The sequence below is a fragment of the Anoplolepis gracilipes genome, chromosome 17 (assembly GCF_047496725.1).
Source record: "Anoplolepis gracilipes chromosome 17, ASM4749672v1, whole genome shotgun sequence".
In the NCBI taxonomy this organism is placed as follows: domain Eukaryota; kingdom Metazoa; phylum Arthropoda; class Insecta; order Hymenoptera; family Formicidae; genus Anoplolepis; species Anoplolepis gracilipes.
In genome coordinates, this window is record NC_132986.1 from 7,539,292 (window position 1) to 7,557,429 (window position 18,138).

Here is an 18,138-nt window from a genome sequence, read left to right on the forward strand (position 1 = left end):
CCTTTATACTCATTTCGTGACTCATATATACAATGCATCAGAATATGAAAGTAAAAAAATTTGCATTCTAATATAAAATTGAATTTGTAAAAGTTTACAAATACATGCCAGTTTATAAATTTTATATTTTTACAATTCATGAGCTTATAAAATCCTCTTTAAAACGTTTTTTAAACTTATATTTGCTAACATTATGAACTATATATTTTGGAATTGAACAAGAAAAACAAAGAAACGAAAATGTTACAAAGGAACACACTATAATGCATTTTCTATATGATTGTTAGTCACTTATCCTTAATAAGCAATCACTTTTCTTCATATAGAGATTATATTTAATGGGACAATATATATACATATTACATTTTATTTTTTCATTTTAATTATAGCTTTACATTTCATATTTCATGACAATTTTATGACAACACTATGATTTTACATTCGTATATTGTGTATTGTACAATCTATTTACAGTGTTTGGCTGAAATATAGAGACTGAAGGCAGAAGTATGTTTTTCGAGTGAATAATTTAGCAGAAAAAACTATAATCAGATAGATAATAGAAAATAACACACTACATAGAATGATTGCTATTTAACACATTAAAGCGAAATATTAATAGTTTTGTTTAAGATAATTCTGAAAACAAGTATTAGCGTGCTGCTTTTTAAATAATTTTGTTTAATAATAATAAAACTATATGCAAACCATATACATATACAAATATCATTTGATCTCTTAGAATTTGATTTAGTTATCATTAAAATATATATATATATATATTTCTTTTTTTTTTAATTCTATTAAGTACTTCATACATAATATTATGCTTGTAATTCAAGCACAGTTTTGGCTCGAGTTAATTTTCAACTTACATCAGATTGATTATTATTGTAATTTGGACGGTATATAAAAAAGTATAATGAATATTTTATATAAAATTATCAATAAATATAAATGCATTTTAATCACATATTGATACAAAAGACAATAAGCATAGTTCAACAATTAATTAGTTGATACTTATCGTTAACTTTAAATTAGAAACTATTTTACTGATTTGTAGGTATTACAAAATATATCTCTGAGAAAGATTGTTTAGATAAGGTATACCCTGTTATTTTTTTTTATCACTGTGCTTATATCTGAATCTTCATTAAAAATTACTTGACTTATAAATCATCATCTCCTATTGTACGAAAAACATTATTTTCCACAATATCAAAGTCACTAGCTGTTGTGTACGTTGCATGAGTCTTATCGACAACAGTTGACTCATCCGATTTTTTTAACGTGACATTTGACCATTTACTTGCGAGTTTCTTTATAATTGGTCCTGATTTAGGCGAATTATTATTGGCACATTCTCGCAACGGTGATCCCATAGTGATACGACTTTGACCGTCTCTTGTAATATATGTCCAAGATTTTCCAGATTCTACCTGTAAATATCATATATTTACAGATTTAAAAAATCGATTAAGCATTTGTTATTTGATTAAGCTGAAATGATTTATATAATACACCTGAATTGAACAGTATATAAAAAAATATAATGAATATTTTAAAAAGTTATCAATAAACATAAATGCTTTTAATCACATATTGATACAGAAGACACCAATATACATAGTTCAACAATTAATTAACTAGTCTTGATAATCACTTATTGTTAATTTTAAATTAGGAACTGTTTTACCGATTTGTAAGTATTACAAAATATATCTCTGAAAAAGATTGTTTAGATAAAGCATACCCTGCTTCTCACAACACATTTTTGTAACAACTCGTCGATCATGGCTTGCAGACAAACAGACATTAAAATTGCTTGCTCCGAAACAATCGTAATCCATTGCAATTCATTCCTAGCAATTAGATATTCGAAAGATAATTCCAGACTGCACTCATTATTATCCTCAGGATTGTCTGTTCCCTATTGTATTTATTGATAATATACAATTTAATGAACGACGAGTTTTCTCATTAAATAAGAATTTATTTCTCATTAAAGTAATCACAATATACTTACATTTTGTATAGTAGTGATACGCCAACAGCGCATCCGTGAAACTTTAAATATAATTTCGTGTTCTTTGGATGATAAAATGCGTAAATTCAATTCATTTCCACCTATAGCAAGTAATACTTTTGAACCATGTTGAGGATAATCACAATAGCACGGAGCAAATTGTATGTAGCCATAATATTTTAAGTAACGAGCTACATTCAAATACTGAAATAATAAAAACACACAATAAATCACTGAAAAATATTATTGGTTTTTATTACAATAAACGTACTTCTTTCTTATTTCTGGATTTTTGCAAGTTCTCTAAATGATACTGCACGTCTTTATTAATCAGTATCCACCCGCTGCAAATTTCCGCAGCTGTTTGAACATATAGTAAATTCAGAGTCACTGGATCATTCAATAATTCCAGATCATATGTTGTATCCCAATAACTTTTTCTGAGAACAATTTTTGTGCCCATAGAACTCATATATTTGTTTGTTATAAAGGGTGACTCAAAATCTTGTAACTTCCGTAATACTGAAAAGACACAATACATATTTTAATATAAAAAAGAAAAGAAAATATTTATATGTATTAATAGAGTATTATCAAAACATGTATAGACTCACTTTTAATATTACCAGACAATTCGTCTTGTATAATAACAAATAAAGCAAAATGAGAATGATATTTTTCTATTAATTTTATATTTTCATATACTTTCTAGAGAGAGAAAAAAATATTTAATTAATAATTATATCATGTATAGAAATCTTGTATATCTTACATATATAAATGTAATAAAATATACCTTTAAAATTTCACCAGAACATTCTCCTGGAAAAACATTTAATGAGATTTTTGATCCATTCATGAGAAATATATCTAAAGTCTCAGTGTCAGACAAGTCGCCTATAGTTTCTTGTTGAGCATTTAATAAAAATCCATTTAATATTTCAGAATTGTTTATGGCTACATTTTGACCAATTGATTGAATATATTTTTCCAAAGCTAATCGTCGCTCCTCTTGTTGATTAGGAGTCAAAGGAAAAAACTTCTTTGGAGGAAATATAGGCAACGATATGTTAAGATCCTTAGAAAGTTGTACATGCAAATTGTACAGTTGTTTATATCTCACAGTACAGTGAAATAATCCATTGATATGAATATTGTATCCCTATAATTTAAAAGATATGAGTATTTCACAACTAATGAAGTGCAATATACAATAAAGAAAATATTTTAAAAATAATTACAACATATGCATTCCCAGCTCCATCGGTAAATTCCTGAGTATCTGGTATAGAAAAGTGCATCTTGATATCAAATTTAGCGAAATATAAAAATATCATCAAATCACATCATAGTAAAATTCATTAACTTTGAAGTATCTTTATCTTATCTTATCAATTCAGCAACATCTGTAAAAAAGATAATCATTAAAAAAATATATATAAAATGAATATAAAATTTTAAAATTATCTCTTCTTAATCAACATCATTGGAATTTCCCAAATCGTCATCAATTACATCGTTCATTACGGAAAAACGTTCCAGACCGCGTCCAATTCAATTGTATCCAAATGTATGTCATTCCCTAAAAAGGAATCGAGACACGGATCGCGACACGGAAAAATCAAAGAAAGCGATGCCCTAATAATCACAGAATCATGGTTACCGATATACATGTGATATTCATCACGTGGAGGGTTTATTCACATAACACCGCGAGACTTTCGTCGTTTGCGGGACCGCATACGTGACAGCAAACTTAATCGGTCGCACACACCCACTCGCGCATTGTTACGTTTTACGTGATTATTATTACTGACACGCATTTGAATCCCACGACGGATCGCGGCTGCTGCCTACTGCGCTTGGCTGCGCTGCGCCCTGCGCCGCGAGCGAGATAGCACGTTACACGTCACAGTCACAGTTGCCCACGCGCAGTGTTGTCAATACGTTTCAAACACAAGAAAAAGAAGGAGGAAGAGAAGGAAAAAGAGGAAAAAAGAGAACAAAAATTTTTTGTAGAGAAAAAATGTAAAGTAGAAAAATATTTATTTGAGATGCATTTTTACATGGATAAACATTTTTAATAGTTTAAAATATATATATTATATATTATATAAATTGACAACACTATCTATGATGGGAGGAATTGACCAATCCAATATGAGAAACGCGACCACGTGACAAATGACGACACGAGTAGATGACAGATTCGCAATGGTCAATTGCATTCGCGGAGGTGTATGGTGATTGGATAGCTACAATGGAAATAGTATTTTTTTTTCTTCGGACCATTTGTAATGCCAGGTAACGCCAAGTCGATTATCTTGTATTGTTTATTTCGATGACTATAGTCGCTACAATAATTTAAAGGTTGATTTCCCGCCTTCAAACGAGATTCGGTCATTGAATTATTGTCATTTGGATCTCTCAATTAATTAATGTATCGAAACAAATCAGTGAAGGGATTTATATCCCCTTTAATTGTTCAATCGCGAACGAATGTCGAAGAAAATAAAGTAAACACAAGCCAGCAAAAAACACCGAGCGATTCGATAAAAAAACCTTTGAGTAACGTGCAACTTTTAAGTATTTTCGAAAATCCAGAGAACGAGGTCACTCGCGATAATGTTGAAGTGGAAAATAATACGCCAAAGAAACAAAATGCCAATGCATCGGTTTACGAGAAAAATACTTCAAGTATTGATTTGTCGCAAACAGGATCGAAAATGTAAGTAATATATTAAATGTAACTATATCAAAAATAAATATTAGATCATTAAGTTTGATCTATCTTTTGTATAAATAAATATTAATATGCTTTGTAGTATCTTTAATGTGATGTATGGCAGAGTAACTTTGAAAAAACACAAAACATGGGATGGCGATGGTTTCTTAGAAGTAATTGGAAAAACTGCAATTCTTAAGGTGAGTAGTATATCACTTGTAAATTTTGTAACTCAGGAATTGTTTCAATACTTTTGTTAATAGAATATATTTTATAATAGGATTTGGATGGCAAAGTTATAGGAAGAAAAACAATTAATCCAAATGATGCTGTAGAAGGATCCAGATTAAATATTGGAAATAAACAAATTGAGGTAAGAGTTTGTATATTAAATACTTATATATTTATAAAGTATATATAAAAAATCTGACCAAATTTTTTTAGATTAAAGATCAGGTGTTGCAAGAGTTGTCTGTACCAGAAGAGCATTCCAAAGAAAGAATAGAGGAACCGCCACAAAAAAAATTTAAAGTATCTACTGGATACATATGTGTTTTGCCAAAAAAAGAAGACACTAATGCTCCTGTTAACAAAAAGGAAATATCTACTGTAAATTCATCCTCAACAGAGTTAACAAAAATGTAAGTTTTTTGAAAGAAAATATTAATATAACTTAATTTTTAATTATTATGTATACCACACTAAATATTGATATAGCATCTTTAATGTGATGTATGGCTCAATAACGTCAAAGAAACACAAAACATGGCATGGGGATGGTTTATTGGAAGTAACTGGAGACTGTGCAATTCTTAAGGTTAATTAATGTATTAATTTTTAATTTTTAATTTGAAGATTGTTTTTAATAGTTTTGATATAATAGGATTTGAATGAAAAAATTCTGGGGAAAAAAACAATCAATTTGAGTAGTGCAGTAGAAGGAGCTAGATTAATTATTGGAAATAAGCAAATTGAAGTAAGAGTCTGTATCAGTGTTCATTTATGCAATGTTATATGCAAAAATCTGACAAAATTAATTTTAGATTATAGATCAAGTGTCACAAGAGATGCATCTTGAGGAAACTGCAGAAAAAGTGGTACAAGAAAAAGTTGAAATCCCAATAGATACATTCACAAAAGGTTCTACTTATTTATAGGAGTGAAAAATTAAGTGCATTATAAATTCTCAGATTATTAATATTTATTGGTATATTTATATTGAAGGGCTAGTAAAGAATTGCAAACCATTAGTGATGTCATGTATAACTTCTTCTGCATGTACAAGTTATGAGGAACAAAAAGTCTCAGTGGATTTCTGTTTAGTAACAAAGCTTAGAGAACATCAGCGTTATGGAATTACATTTCTTTATGAATGTTTAATGGGACTAAGAATGCCAGATTATTTTGGTGCAATTTTAGCAGATGAAATGGGCCTTGGCAAAACCTTACAATCTATTACATTAATTTGGACAATGTTGAAGAAGGGTCCATATGGCAAACCAATTGTGAGACGCGTGTTAATAATAACACCTCGCAGTTTGTGCAACAATTGGGACAAGGAATTTACGAAATGGTTAGGCTGTCACAGAATATCTCCTTATGTTGTAGACGGAAAAAATAGACCTGAGGATTTTATCAAGCATCCGAGAAATTCAGTATTGATTATTAGTTATGAAATGCTTGTCAAATGTTATGCAGAAATTAATAAAATTACTTTTGATTTACTTGTATGTGATGAAGGCCACAGGTTGAAAAATAGCAGCATAAAAGCAACAAAAGTAATTGCCAGTTGATTTATACATTTTCATACAAATATAAATACATATAGATTTATGTATTATTGCGTTTTTTAGCTGCTACGTGAGATCAATTGTAAAAAGCGGATTATATTAACTGGTACTCCTATACAGAATGATTTGAAGGAATTTTATACATTGATCGACTTTGTTAATCCTGGCATTCTTGGCTCTCCTCTCGAATATAAGAATTATTATGAAGATCCTATTGTCGCATCTCAATGCCCTAATGCTGATGAGAATGTCCTGAGTTTAGGATCTGAAAGAGCCACGAAATTACACGAACGCACCAAATCTTTTATTTTGAGACGTACACAAAATACAATAAACAAATATCTGCCGCGTAAATACGAAATGGTTCTATTTTGCTCTTTAACCAGCGAGCAGATGGATTTGTATTCTCTTGTTACCGATGCTTGGTTCAACAAAATTTGTCTACAAGATAAAAGTCATACACATTTGTCTATTATTCTAGCTCTTAAAAAAATTTGTAACCATCCAAACTTGTTTATAAATGACAAAGAGAATGCGCTACGCGAAACTTTGTCAAAAGCAATATGTACAATGCAACTGAAACAGGACGAGAACTTTATAAAATACTGTGGGAAGATCACAATTCTACAAATATTGATGAGAAATTTGAAAAAGACCGACGAGAAATTAGTATTAGTTTCCTACTATACACAGACACTTGATCTTCTTGAAACTATATGCAGTATAGAGGGATTAAAATTCTTAAGATTGGATGGCACTACTTCAAGCTCTACACGATTGAAAATAATCGAGCAATTTAATATGCGATCAGATAACAGCAGTAAGTTCTACAAAAATTGTAACTTTTTATTAATAATTGAGCAAATATATCAAAATATTGTTTGCAGAAGTCCTCTTGCTAAGTGCCAAAGCAGGTGGTGTTGGTTTGAATTTACCTGGAGCATCCAGACTTGTGTTGTTTGATTCTGATTGGAATCCCGCGTCTGATGTGCAAGCTATGGCAAGGATTTGGAGAGATGGACAAAAGAAGGATGTTTACATTTATAGGTTTGTATAAGCATAAATAAATGTTGAAAAAGCTATTATATATCTATAAATTTTTTAACAAAAATAATGAAAAATTTGTAGATTATTAACAACAGGTACAATAGAAGAAAAGATATATCAAAGACAAATTAGCAAAGCTAGTCTGAGTGAGTCTGTGGTGGATCTGAATCATCTTGGATCTTTAAAATTGACTACTGCAGAATTAAAGGTACTTTTTAATGTAAAAAAAATATTAATGATAATTATACAAAAGTCAAAACTCAAAATAATTTCTCTTTTTTTAGGATTTATTCACACTGACAACTGATACAGTTTCATTAACACATGACTTATTGAATTGCTCTTGTTCTGGCCAAGATAATGGACGTATATCGTCTTCTGAAGAATCGAAAACGAATGATAATGAGACGAGAGATTGTCAATTTACATCGGATGATAAACCATCTCAACAAAATTTAACTATAAATCAACTTCGAGATTGGCAACATTATAAACAACCAATTCCACTTGATATTATGCAGGTAATAATCTATTGAAATTATTAGAAATAATCTATTGAAATTATAAGAAATTAAGTTCAAAAGTAGTGTTTATATACATATATATCAATTTACAGGATATTATGTTAACAGAAGCAGGTGGTTATATAACATTTATATTTAGAAATTCTGTAATGCAACATACATAAACTAAGGATTAAAAAATTATATTTGTATTATTAAATCGTATTGAATAAGAAATTGATAAGTAAAAATATATTTATAATTGTTATATTATTTGATTTTAATTGCCATTTAAAGCTTATTTTTTCGTGAAAAATAGTTTATAAATCTTTCGATTACGTCAGTAGAGTCCAACCGTTTTCTCAATTCTTTCATTTCTTCTTCATTAACTTTTAATAAAATTTCCCTATTCCATTTACTCACCAATCGCTTTGTTGCCAATATTGACTGAAATAAGTAAATATGTATTCAATTAGTTTCATTATGACTTTGCAGCATAAATAGTTTTGCAAAAAGCATTATAAGTAATAATAATATACCTCTGAAGAAAGTTTATATACGTTGTCCAAGGAATTCCACACTTTTTCAAGAGAGTTATGATCATATACTTTGCTAACTAATCCATATCTTTCAGCTTCTTGAGCATTCATTTTATAGCCCAGATACAACATATCTCCAGCCTAAATATATTTAAATATATAATATTAAAATATTCTCTCTCTCTCAATATTTTTTATAAAAAAATTCATGCATAATCTTAATAATAATTTGCAATTAAATATATTATACTTTAGAATGCCCTAATATTCTGGGAAATGTATATGAAGAACATCCTTCAGCAATAAGACCCAAAGAACTGAACGGTGTATGAAAATATGCCTACAATTTATATAATATATATTTTCTCAAAAGTCATATATATAAATTTATCTAAAAGATTATTTTGATATATATTATATAAGTTATTTAGACACCTTGTCTGAAGCATATACAATATCAAAGATTCCTAATATTGTGGATGCTATTCCTATTGCTGGTCCATTTACAACGGCTGCTAAAAGTTTTGGATACATGATTATTGCATCAACAAAGTTCCTGCAAGATATATTTATGTGTAAATTTATTTTCTATATTATTTTCTATATTTATTCTATATTTATTTATTTATTTATAATATAATTTACATACACACACACACACACACATATATATATATATATATATATATATATATATATAGAGAGAGAGAGAGAGAGAGAGAGATTAATTGTATGTACATAAATTTACATAATATTGTTCGTACTTGACCGTCAAATTTATATTGTCAATAGTATCAGGAGTCACTTCCATTGTCATAATATTGCTTATGTCATTGCCACTGCTGAAGAAATCTCCGTTTGCTGTTAAAACAAATATCAATACTTCGTTATTTTTAGCAGATTCGTTTAAAAGTATCGTTAATTCCTTATACATCTGTGGATAATAAATCAGTATATAATTACGTTTTATTTATCCTTCATCGTATGTTAGAAATTAAGTATAATTATATATATATATATATTTGTGCTTACTGGAATCGAAAGTGCATTTTTTTTGGCAGGTTTATTAAGCACCACTTTTTGTATTCCATTATGCAGACTGCTCAAGATAAAAGAATCTGTATGTGCCATAACTATCGAGAGAACTTGTTTAGAATAATTAAAAATTTATATAACCTCTAGCTTTTAGAAGCTTTCCAGCAAAACGTGGCAAAACACAGTGTCCACTAGTGTGAGTGAGACACACTGATATCTATCACTGCTAGTTTTTTTTTTTTTGTTAAAAATGTATAAAAGAGAGAGAGAGACTAAAAAATATACCGTTTGATATATTTTATATATTATTGTTATTGATCACTAAAAAGATGTTAACCTAAAGACTGTTTTGAATGTACTGAAAAATTGCCATTATCGTTCAATGATTATCATTGAGCTCTCTTTTTTATCAAGCAATGAATATGCACTTATGCAAATAAGATCTTTGACCATGTCAAAATATTGGTACGGCTTTATTATCTTTGCAATTATATAAACAAGGAAAAAAATCTTTATGTATTTTATTCAGTAGATGAAATGTTACATAACTTACAAACTAATGCTCTATTCATTGCTAGCTATAAAGTATTCCTAAAGAAGCTCACATGAAAAATATTTGGAGCTTATTGTTCTTTTATTTATATTTATTTATTTGTCTACTGTATAGATAATGTATCTTAGTACCAATAATAAAATTAGCCAAGTGTCATATAATTTTATATACATTAGCGTGTGATTTTGTATAATGTATTACCATATTTACTGGGAGTACATATCACAGGATTTCCCAAACTTAAATTCGTTTAAAATCGGTCCTTTTTTACTTTTTGAGACGCAATTTATAATAATTGTTTATTGTAACTATTGTAATGCATGTATTGAAAGGATATATGTATTTCTGAAACTGCAAATTTTTGCAAATATTACTCAATATTATTCTATGATAATTTGTATACTTTTATCAAAGGATCTATGTTAAATAATGCTAAAGTTTAGGAAATCCTGATCTATATATAATGGGTATAAATTGTAATTAATAGGTTTTTCGACACTATAATTTGTAATCACAGACTACACGTTTGTGTCGCTATCTTCTAAATAATACAAACCACAAAAATTATTAATTAGTAACATTATCAATTTTAAATCACGCGTGAAATAAAAATTTAAATGCTGAAGGTTTACAGTTCATAACTGCCTCAAATATGCGAATGATTTGTGTTTTTTGGACGTGTTTTGCTTGTATTCAAACAAGATTTATATGAACATAATATAGGCGCAGAAGGATGGAAGTTTCGTCAACAAAAGAGCTGACGCATAAATTTCTCTAGTCTAACTTAATGTTACTTAAATCTAACACAAAGTTACATACAAATTTATTACTATTGTCACAGACTAAAATCGTACAAATTAAAATGAATCGATTTCACTTTTGTATTATTATTTTTCAATAATGTATTGCCACATAAATATGGATTTTATAAATAAATATAATTTTTATATTTGTAATACATATATATATGTATGTATATGCATATGTATTACAAATATAAAAAGTCCACGTATGTAGCGTATACGTATAGCGTGTATATGTATATATATTTAGATGTATACATATCAAATTAATTTTTTTTGCCCATAAATTATAGATGCATACTAAAAGAATTAAGAACCACATAGATTAATTTGTAGTATTGCTACACGAATGCTTTGGTATACTAGACTTTTATGAAGTTTGAATATATAGATATAAATTAGAGATCGCGTAAATAAGTATACTCTCTAGAAAGTAAAATTTTTTTTTATATGTAGTACTGCATCTTTCTCGGAAGATTTTTAACCATTTTCTACTTAATGTTTTTAAAGTTTATGTAACTTATGTAAATTTAAATAATTGCAAAATTGGAATAATTTCAATGTACAATTAGAAGGTAGCCATTTAAATATTGATGCATGTTAATTCGATCTATTACGGCTTCAATACCTTCTCGATGAATTTCTTTATATCACGCATTTCCTGTAAAAATAATAAAAATTATGAAAAGAAAACAGAAATTGCAATGTCTGATATCTTCTCTGATTGAAGTTTTCTTACCTCTTCGGAAGATGTATGCATCATTCCTCTGTAAGTTTTAAATTCTGTCTGTGTCATAAATTGTTTCAGAAGAGATGCTGTCATTTGACCCCATCTATATGGCACTATTGGATCGCAGTCGCCGTGACATTGTAAAAGTGGAGTGTTTTTATTGCCTATCGCTTCCTAAATATAATTCAATATTACAATTCTATGCACATTATGTATATAAATATTATTAATATGATGCAACAATTTATATTTACCGCTGGAAATTTTTGATGTAAAGGAAGCCATGCGGATAAAGCTACAATACCAGCTAAAGGCTCTGGGAATGTAAGGGCACTGAACATGGCTAGTGCTCCACCTTGACTAAATCCTCCAAGAACGATACGTGTGGTAGGTATTCCAGCGGCAACTTCTTCTGCTATTAACGAGTGAACCGTTTCAGCAGCTTTACGTATACCTTCTTCATCCTCTGGGCCACTAGAGTCCAGAGATCGTAGATCAAACCTAAATTCAAAGCATATATTTCAGTAATTATGTGATAATTATAACAAGTTATTATTTTTGTTGAAAATAAATATTCTTAGTATAAATTGTATATTAAAAATTAAATAGTATTCTTATGTATAGCATAAATTGTTAATTATAATTACCAGGAAGGCATTCTAAAGCCTGTATTAAGTGTCACTGGCATTGTAGGCCTAAAACAATTAATTTTATTAAAAAATACTATTATAATATAATTATATTAATTTACAGCTTGTACAATTATAGCTTATTAAAAAATATTAGCAATCATACATACGCAGTAGGACAAATAACTTTGATATGAGGGGACCGTACAGCACCCATTGAACTAGCCCAACCATGTCTAAAAACAATATATGTTAAATATTAACAAAATTATATTGTTGCAGGAACATATACTCATATATTATAACTGAGAACTTACCCAGTATCACCCAATCCATGGAAAAATATTAACTGAAACACAGGTATTTCTTAAGATAGAAACGAGAGATAATATATATATTTTTTTATTAAGAAAAATATTTAAGATTATGGAAATATTCTTTCTCTAAAATAAGTCTTTGATAAACATATTTGAGATAATCTTGGAAACGCAGCAGATTATCGATGAAGTTTTGTTGTCAAAAAATTGGAGATTATTCCTCCTAATAATTATCACACATTTTACAAAGACACGCATTGTTACCAAAAAAAGAAAAAAAATTAAATCATACCATTCATCGAAAAGTATTAAGTATTAGAATGTTTAATCAATGAGATAACAAATTCTTTGGGAGAAAAAAGCCGCAAGTATTATACCCGTAAGTATTATATATACAGGATGTAATCGTACAGGAATAATTCACTTATGATCAATTAGAACAATCACTGTATAACCAAAAAAGTATCGTTATTCAAGCTGATATTTACCGTTGCTGTATGTTTGGCCGTGGCCGAAATTACGACTGGGCTCGTCATATCTTGTTGCGTTTTTTTTGGACGGCCTAGAACACAAGTCCGAGGAATTGTGTAACAATTCCGTAAAAATCGTAAATAGAGGATAACGGAAGGAAGGTAAGATTCCTCTCCGTTCTCTACATCGAGTTCTCTATATAGGAATGTGTTCGAAAATTCTTTCTCGACGAAGAAACCTTTGCTCCTTTCATCCTGATTGGTCAATTAAACGTTACTTTACTCCACCGGTAGAATTTTCGAACGCATCCTAGGAGAGAGTTTACGGCAAAGGTGGGTGGAGGGGGAAAGTTGGCATCATATTTGCATAAAGCATTTATGTATATATATGTACATATCAAGTGCGCTTTAATTTTTGCAGTTTTCCGTTTATTTTAATTAACCTTGGTGATCTTTAACTTATTAATTTTTCATATAAGTTGAGAATCAAACTTCAAGCATATCAATTGGAATCAGATTTTAACGCTAAAAATGCACGTGAGTGATCTGTCAATTTTTCCATATAAATTGAAAAATAGCCTCGCGCGCTTTCTTGAGACACGAACCTCTAAACAGCAAATTGCCCATAGTTATATATATTTTAAAGGACGTTGCGGCGATTTATATTTATCTATTTTTTTATCCAACGATTTTCAATGAATGTCGTAAAAATCCTTATCTCTCTGGCAATCGAGAGTGATTCACTAACATTTGGAACCTGTCTAAGAAGTTTTTATCTGTGAAATTATATCTATCTGTAAAAGAGCATGTCAATTTGAAACCAACCCATAATCGAAATTGAAAATTTCGATTTGAATGGAATCTGCGATCTATAAAAAATCGATCAGATGGATTACGTAGCTCTATAAAAAATGAATTAGGCGAATTATATTGCCGCATATATAACTGCTTATCTTTTTGAAAATGTGCAAATCGCCAATACGTCAATAGATCGTAAACCATGCGTTAGAAAACGCAACAACCAATGGGACGATTTTGTTACATAAACTTAATATGTATACACGTCACGAGAGCGGAAGATTCAAATCAGGCTCAACAAATCGAATTATATTCGGAAAAGGAATTGTCAAACTATATTGTCTAATTGAACGCATTTAAATTATCAAAGGATGGTAGTTTTGGATTTCTTCTTTGTAACATTCCGGATTCTAATAAGTATGTACAATTACATACGTATACACAATATGGCAATTGCGATACGGACTTTCTGCGGATTTTCTATAATTATGTTACACTTTCGCATCTATTGTTGTTCGTAATATATGACAATACAGTATAGTTCAAATATATGTTTCGGTATATGATATATGCACATGCATATGCAAGTGTTGATTTATAAAATTTATTTAGTGATTATCAATCTTTATTTATTGGTACAAGATGCGAAGACTCGATAAACTAAGCGTCTTCTACTCCTCCTCCTCTGTTCTCCTCTTTTACACATATAACTTCATTTTAATATAATAAACATAAAAAGTAACCTGTTCCCGTCAAGGTAAACGTTGCAGTAAATAAGGCATTTTTTTCGCTATAATAGCAACGGTGCATATTAATTCACGTGTTTGTAGAATTCCTCTTGCTTCGACTTCTTGTTTTGTATCATCATAATGCTCATATTTGTATATTTATGCATTTATATGTTAGATTCCATGCAGTATAAATACAGAAAAAAAAATTCTTTTGATAACATTTCTTGAATTCATTGGCTTGTCAAATGATAAACTGATAATTAGAGTCAACTCTGACACTTGCATAGCTTGTTATCACGATCTTATATAAGAATAATTTCTGTTGAAATACTTTGAAAACATTTATTCTAATCTATACAGTTGTTCAAGTATAAAGTATAAGAGTTTATTATTATTAGTATATATTATATATAAAAAGAAACTAAAATAACCATGGCACCAAAAATAGTTATTGTCGGTTCATGTATGATTGATTTTACTTGGTGAGTAAAGGATATCTTGACAAAAATTGATATTACCTTATAAGTGATCGATAACACATCTATAATTATTAGTTCTATAATTGTATTATAATATGATTACATTTAACATTGTATTATAGTTGCACAGCACATCATATATATCTAAAAATTAAAAATTATGCAAAAGAATATTTCTGATTATATCAAAGTTTGTATTATTCATAAACATACATTTTGTTATAAAAAGAACAATATATGTGTATTTATATATATAATAAAAAAAGTAATAATATATTTATTATAATGCAATTACAACTAATAATTAAAGGTATGTTATTAATCATTTATAAGATAAATTATACATATGATCAGACTTAAAATTGTTTTCTTTTTTGAATGGTACATTATTATTTTTTTAGTTTCTCCCCACGGTTGCCTAAACCTGGTGAAACATTAATTGGAACTAGATTTGAAAAGGGCTATGGCGGTAAAGGTGCCAATCAATGCATAACAGCTGCTAAACTCGGTGCATCTACAGCACTTATTGCTTCAGTACATATATGCATTTATTTTTTAGACAAAATTATCTATAATTATTATTTTCTATCTAATGAATGAACTTTTAAATATTAAATATATTTATTTTTTTTATATATTTAATAATATTTTTATCATTTATAATAGAATTTTTCTACAATTAGTCATATATATAATACTGTACAATATTACATTTCATAGAATATATAATTAAATTATGGTTTTTTTTATCTTTTGTCACAGTTTGGTTCTGATACGTTTGCTCAAGAATATTTAGAAATTTTAAAAAAGGAAAATGTAGACATATCTCATGTCAAGATACAAAAAGATAAACATAGTGGTAATGCTCATATTGTTGTCGCTGAAAATGGTATGTTTTTGTAATATCACTAAATAAGTTCTTTTAAGGTCAGTATTTTGTCTTACATTTAAGATCATCTTAAGTCATGTTTTAGATCATCTTAAGATTTCATCCAGTCAATTAGAATGGAATCTTAAGACCTTATTTATCTTAAATATAAGGCCTATGAATATCGGCTATAGGATGTTAATTCCTTTAAAAATTAAAATTATAAATGTATGATAATTTCAAAATTAATAGAAAATTGAATTAGTAATGACGTCAATTAAACTTTTCGTTAACACATAATCCCTGGTACTTTTATTGCCGAAATAATAATTTCGGTGGCATTCGAATAATGTTCACAGGGGAGAATAGTATTGTTATCGTGTTAGGCGCGAATGAATCCTTAACTCCGGAACATGCGGATTCTGCTATTGATATGATTAAAAGCGCTAGCGTTTTATTATGTCAATTCGAGGTTCCGCTGGAAACTACGCTGCATGCGTTAAAATTGCATCAGGGTCACGGTTTGTTTCTTTTTTTTGTCTTTTTAAAACTTATTTTTTTTTAATTCTTTTTTTATGATTTTTTTATATATATATATATGTACATATATATACACATATATATATATATATATATATATATATATATATATATATATATTTGAGCTAAATTATTGCAAGTTCTGAAAAAAAACAACTTGTCAAACATTGTATATTCAATTACATAATTATTGTATTAAAACTTATACACGTGAAATACATTATCTTTCAAGCGCAAGCAACTTCCATTTCTTGTAAAAACTAGACATATTATTTCAACTTGCGATATTGCGGCTCTGAGTTAAAGATAAACGTTTTTACATAAGCGTAACGTGATAGGATTTTCGATTGTCAACGGGGCGCCCGCGCTGAAAAATTTTGATTCGGAAATTTTGAGACTGTGCGATATCTTCTGCGTCAATGAGACTGAGGTACGTTGAAGACGAACAATTGATATTAATCTCGACCAGAGGACGATTTTTCAACAACGCGTGTCTCGCAAGAATTATTTGAATATAATGTTTGACACGTAAAAAAGAGGCATTATTACGCTTTTGCAGGCGGAAGTTATAACGGGCATTCAACCCATAGACTTGTCAAATGTACAACAAGTCGCGGATAAGCTCCTGGATAAGGGATGCAATGCGATTATCCTTACTCTCGGACCACTCGGGGCTGCGTATGCATCAAAAACGAATAGAAACGTCACGCGGATTCCTACCACCAAGGTTCATCCGGTAGATACCACTGTACGTATCGCATATACAAGGTATTGCAGAACTATCGTAATCATTGAGATTTTACGAATCTAAAATCAATTACGTCCAACGAAATTTAAAGTTTCCTTTAAGGAACATTTTTTTAAATATAATAATTTAAATAGTGTTAAATGTGTTTGGTGATCCTGGGACACTTGCTATACTATAAGTGTTCGTCTCGCATATCTCTTGCTATTCTTCTGTTTGTTCAATCTGTACTTCCTGTTTATACAAATCATGTGAATTAGCGTGTTATAATTCTTGATTGCTTTTAATGTTATGATATCATACAATTGAAAAGTGAAAGCGTGTGACGACACGCTTCCGCTCTCAACTTTTTGAACCAATAACCGGTCAATTTCCGGAATTAATCTATACGCTGATTCATCTTAGTGATTCACTTACATGTTGTATGTTACGCATATTTAAGATGGAATTACATCCAGCAAATTACTAAGTGTAATCGTATGCGATAGGGTGCTGGAGATGCATTTTTGGGCGCGCTCGCATATTTCAAGGCTTACCATCCGCAGCTATCAATGGACGAATGTATCAGAAGAGCTTGCGTAGTCGCTACACAATCCGTCCTTAAATTTGGTACGCACGCAAGTTTTCCAACGAAGAACGATCTCCCGATAGATTTATTTATATAAATATAAATAAAGAGTAGATAGATTATATAGTATTTTAAGGTAGAGATTTGTTTTATCTTCTAGAAAACTTCTCTTAAATATAGTATGTTTTTGGAATAAAATAATTGATAAAAAATATTGTAGGTATAAAATATAAATAAAT

The 18,138-nt window shown here is 29.2% G+C and overlaps 5 protein-coding genes across 9 annotated transcripts; 2 read left to right on the forward strand and 3 right to left on the reverse strand.

Annotated features, from left to right (window-relative positions):
- Positions 1-351: 351 nt before the first annotated feature.
- Snx17 (sorting nexin 17) lies at positions 352-3,918 on the reverse strand. 3 transcript variants are annotated; one of them, XM_072909308.1, is made up of 8 exons: positions 3,847-3,918; positions 3,271-3,435; positions 2,826-3,191; positions 2,644-2,737; positions 2,301-2,551; positions 2,030-2,233; positions 1,757-1,933; positions 352-1,442 (listed from the first exon to the last, which is right to left on the reverse strand). In XM_072909308.1, exons 2-8 carry the CDS (start codon positions 3,364-3,366, stop codon positions 1,173-1,175), a joined length of 1,458 nt encoding a protein of 485 aa, XP_072765409.1. In that variant the 5' UTR covers positions 3,367-3,435; positions 3,847-3,918; the 3' UTR covers positions 352-1,172. The 3 variants fall into 3 exon arrangements, with proteins under 3 accessions (XP_072765409.1, XP_072765408.1, XP_072765407.1); XM_072909307.1 differs by having other exon boundaries at positions 3,693-3,917; XM_072909306.1 differs by having other exon boundaries at positions 3,545-3,917.
- A 396-nt stretch (positions 3,919-4,314) lies between these two features.
- Positions 4,315-8,328, forward strand: LOC140674946 (DNA repair and recombination protein RAD54B). Its single transcript, XM_072908879.1, has 14 exons — positions 4,315-4,333; positions 4,400-4,757; positions 4,855-4,954; positions 5,035-5,127; positions 5,199-5,395; positions 5,472-5,571; positions 5,638-5,730; positions 5,798-5,894; positions 5,979-6,532; positions 6,608-7,364; positions 7,432-7,591; positions 7,673-7,799; positions 7,876-8,112; positions 8,208-8,328. The coding sequence occupies exons 2-14, from the start codon at positions 4,468-4,470 to the stop codon at positions 8,277-8,279; spliced, it is 2,877 nt and encodes a 958-aa protein (XP_072764980.1). The 5' UTR covers positions 4,315-4,333; positions 4,400-4,467; the 3' UTR covers positions 8,280-8,328.
- Positions 7,858-10,037, reverse strand: LOC140674950 (enoyl-CoA delta isomerase 2). Of its 2 annotated transcripts, XM_072908883.1 has the most exons (7): positions 9,666-10,037; positions 9,398-9,567; positions 9,069-9,189; positions 8,884-8,973; positions 8,634-8,774; positions 8,383-8,541; positions 7,858-8,120 (listed from the first exon to the last, which is right to left on the reverse strand). In XM_072908883.1, the coding sequence occupies exons 1-6, from the start codon at positions 9,762-9,764 to the stop codon at positions 8,386-8,388; spliced, it is 777 nt and encodes a 258-aa protein (XP_072764984.1). In that variant the 5' UTR covers positions 9,765-10,037; the 3' UTR covers positions 7,858-8,120; positions 8,383-8,385. The 2 variants fall into 2 exon arrangements, with proteins under 2 accessions (XP_072764984.1, XP_072764983.1); XM_072908882.1 differs by lacking the exon at positions 7,858-8,120 and having other exon boundaries at positions 8,233-8,541.
- Positions 10,038-10,172: 135 nt separating this feature from the next.
- Positions 10,173-13,375, reverse strand: Apt1 (Acyl-protein thioesterase 1). Of its 2 annotated transcripts, XM_072908885.1 has the most exons (7): positions 13,189-13,375; positions 12,701-12,732; positions 12,554-12,619; positions 12,402-12,449; positions 12,009-12,255; positions 11,764-11,928; positions 10,173-11,685 (listed from the first exon to the last, which is right to left on the reverse strand). In XM_072908885.1, the coding sequence occupies exons 1-7, from the start codon at positions 13,234-13,236 to the stop codon at positions 11,638-11,640; spliced, it is 654 nt and encodes a 217-aa protein (XP_072764986.1). In that variant the 5' UTR covers positions 13,237-13,375; the 3' UTR covers positions 10,173-11,637. The 2 variants fall into 2 exon arrangements, with proteins under 2 accessions (XP_072764986.1, XP_072764985.1); XM_072908884.1 differs by lacking the exon at positions 10,173-11,685 and having other exon boundaries at positions 11,704-11,928.
- Positions 13,376-14,500: 1,125 nt separating this feature from the next.
- Positions 14,501-18,103, forward strand: LOC140674947 (ribokinase). The gene is made up of 8 exons (XM_072908880.1): positions 14,501-14,725; positions 15,060-15,181; positions 15,580-15,712; positions 15,941-16,067; positions 16,406-16,567; positions 16,925-17,016; positions 17,146-17,334; positions 17,820-18,103. Exons 2-8 carry the CDS (start codon positions 15,132-15,134, stop codon positions 17,994-17,996), a joined length of 930 nt encoding a protein of 309 aa, XP_072764981.1. The 5' UTR covers positions 14,501-14,725; positions 15,060-15,131; the 3' UTR covers positions 17,997-18,103.
- Positions 18,104-18,138: the final 35 nt, after the last annotated feature.

Bases quoted from the DNA above. Each gene is read 5' to 3' on its own strand.
- Snx17 (XM_072909308.1), bottom strand. From the start codon at position 3,366: ATGATATTTTTATATTTCGCTAAATTTGATATCAAGATGCACTTTTCT. The intron at 2,738-2,825 runs GTATATTTTATT...TTCTCTCTCTAG, and splicing joins GTTCTGGTGAAATTTTAAAG to AAAGTATATGAAAATATAAA. The intron at 2,552-2,643 runs GTGAGTCTATAC...GTGTCTTTTCAG, and splicing joins ATTGTCTGGTAATATTAAAA to TATTACGGAAGTTACAAGAT.
- LOC140674946 (XM_072908879.1), top strand. From the start codon at position 4,468: ATGTATCGAAACAAATCAGTGAAGGGATTTATATCCCCTTTAATTGTT. The intron at 4,955-5,034 runs GTGAGTAGTATA...ATTTTATAATAG, and splicing joins GAAAAACTGCAATTCTTAAG to GATTTGGATGGCAAAGTTAT. The intron at 5,895-5,978 runs GTTCTACTTATT...TTTATATTGAAG, and splicing joins AATAGATACATTCACAAAAG to GGCTAGTAAAGAATTGCAAA.
- LOC140674950 (XM_072908883.1), bottom strand. From the start codon at position 9,764: ATGGCACATACAGATTCTTTTATCTTGAGCAGTCTGCATAATGGAATA. The intron at 9,568-9,665 runs GTAAGCACAAAT...TATTATCCACAG, and splicing joins AAAATGCACTTTCGATTCCA to ATGTATAAGGAATTAACGAT. The intron at 8,775-8,883 runs GTATAATATATT...AAATATATTTAG, and splicing joins GAATATTAGGGCATTCTAAA to GCTGGAGATATGTTGTATCT.
- Apt1 (XM_072908884.1), bottom strand. From the start codon at position 13,236: ATGACGAGCCCAGTCGTAATTTCGGCCACGGCCAAACATACAGCAACG. The intron at 12,733-13,188 runs GTAAATATCAGC...CCTGTGTTTCAG, and splicing joins CGGCCAAACATACAGCAACG to TTAATATTTTTCCATGGATT. The intron at 12,620-12,700 runs GTAAGTTCTCAG...TATTGTTTTTAG, and splicing joins CATGGATTGGGTGATACTGG to ACATGGTTGGGCTAGTTCAA.
- LOC140674947 (XM_072908880.1), top strand. From the start codon at position 15,132: ATGGCACCAAAAATAGTTATTGTCGGTTCATGTATGATTGATTTTACT. The intron at 15,182-15,579 runs GTGAGTAAAGGA...TTATTTTTTTAG, and splicing joins TGTATGATTGATTTTACTTG to TTTCTCCCCACGGTTGCCTA. The intron at 16,568-16,924 runs GTTTGTTTCTTT...GTAACGTGATAG, and splicing joins AAAATTGCATCAGGGTCACG to GATTTTCGATTGTCAACGGG.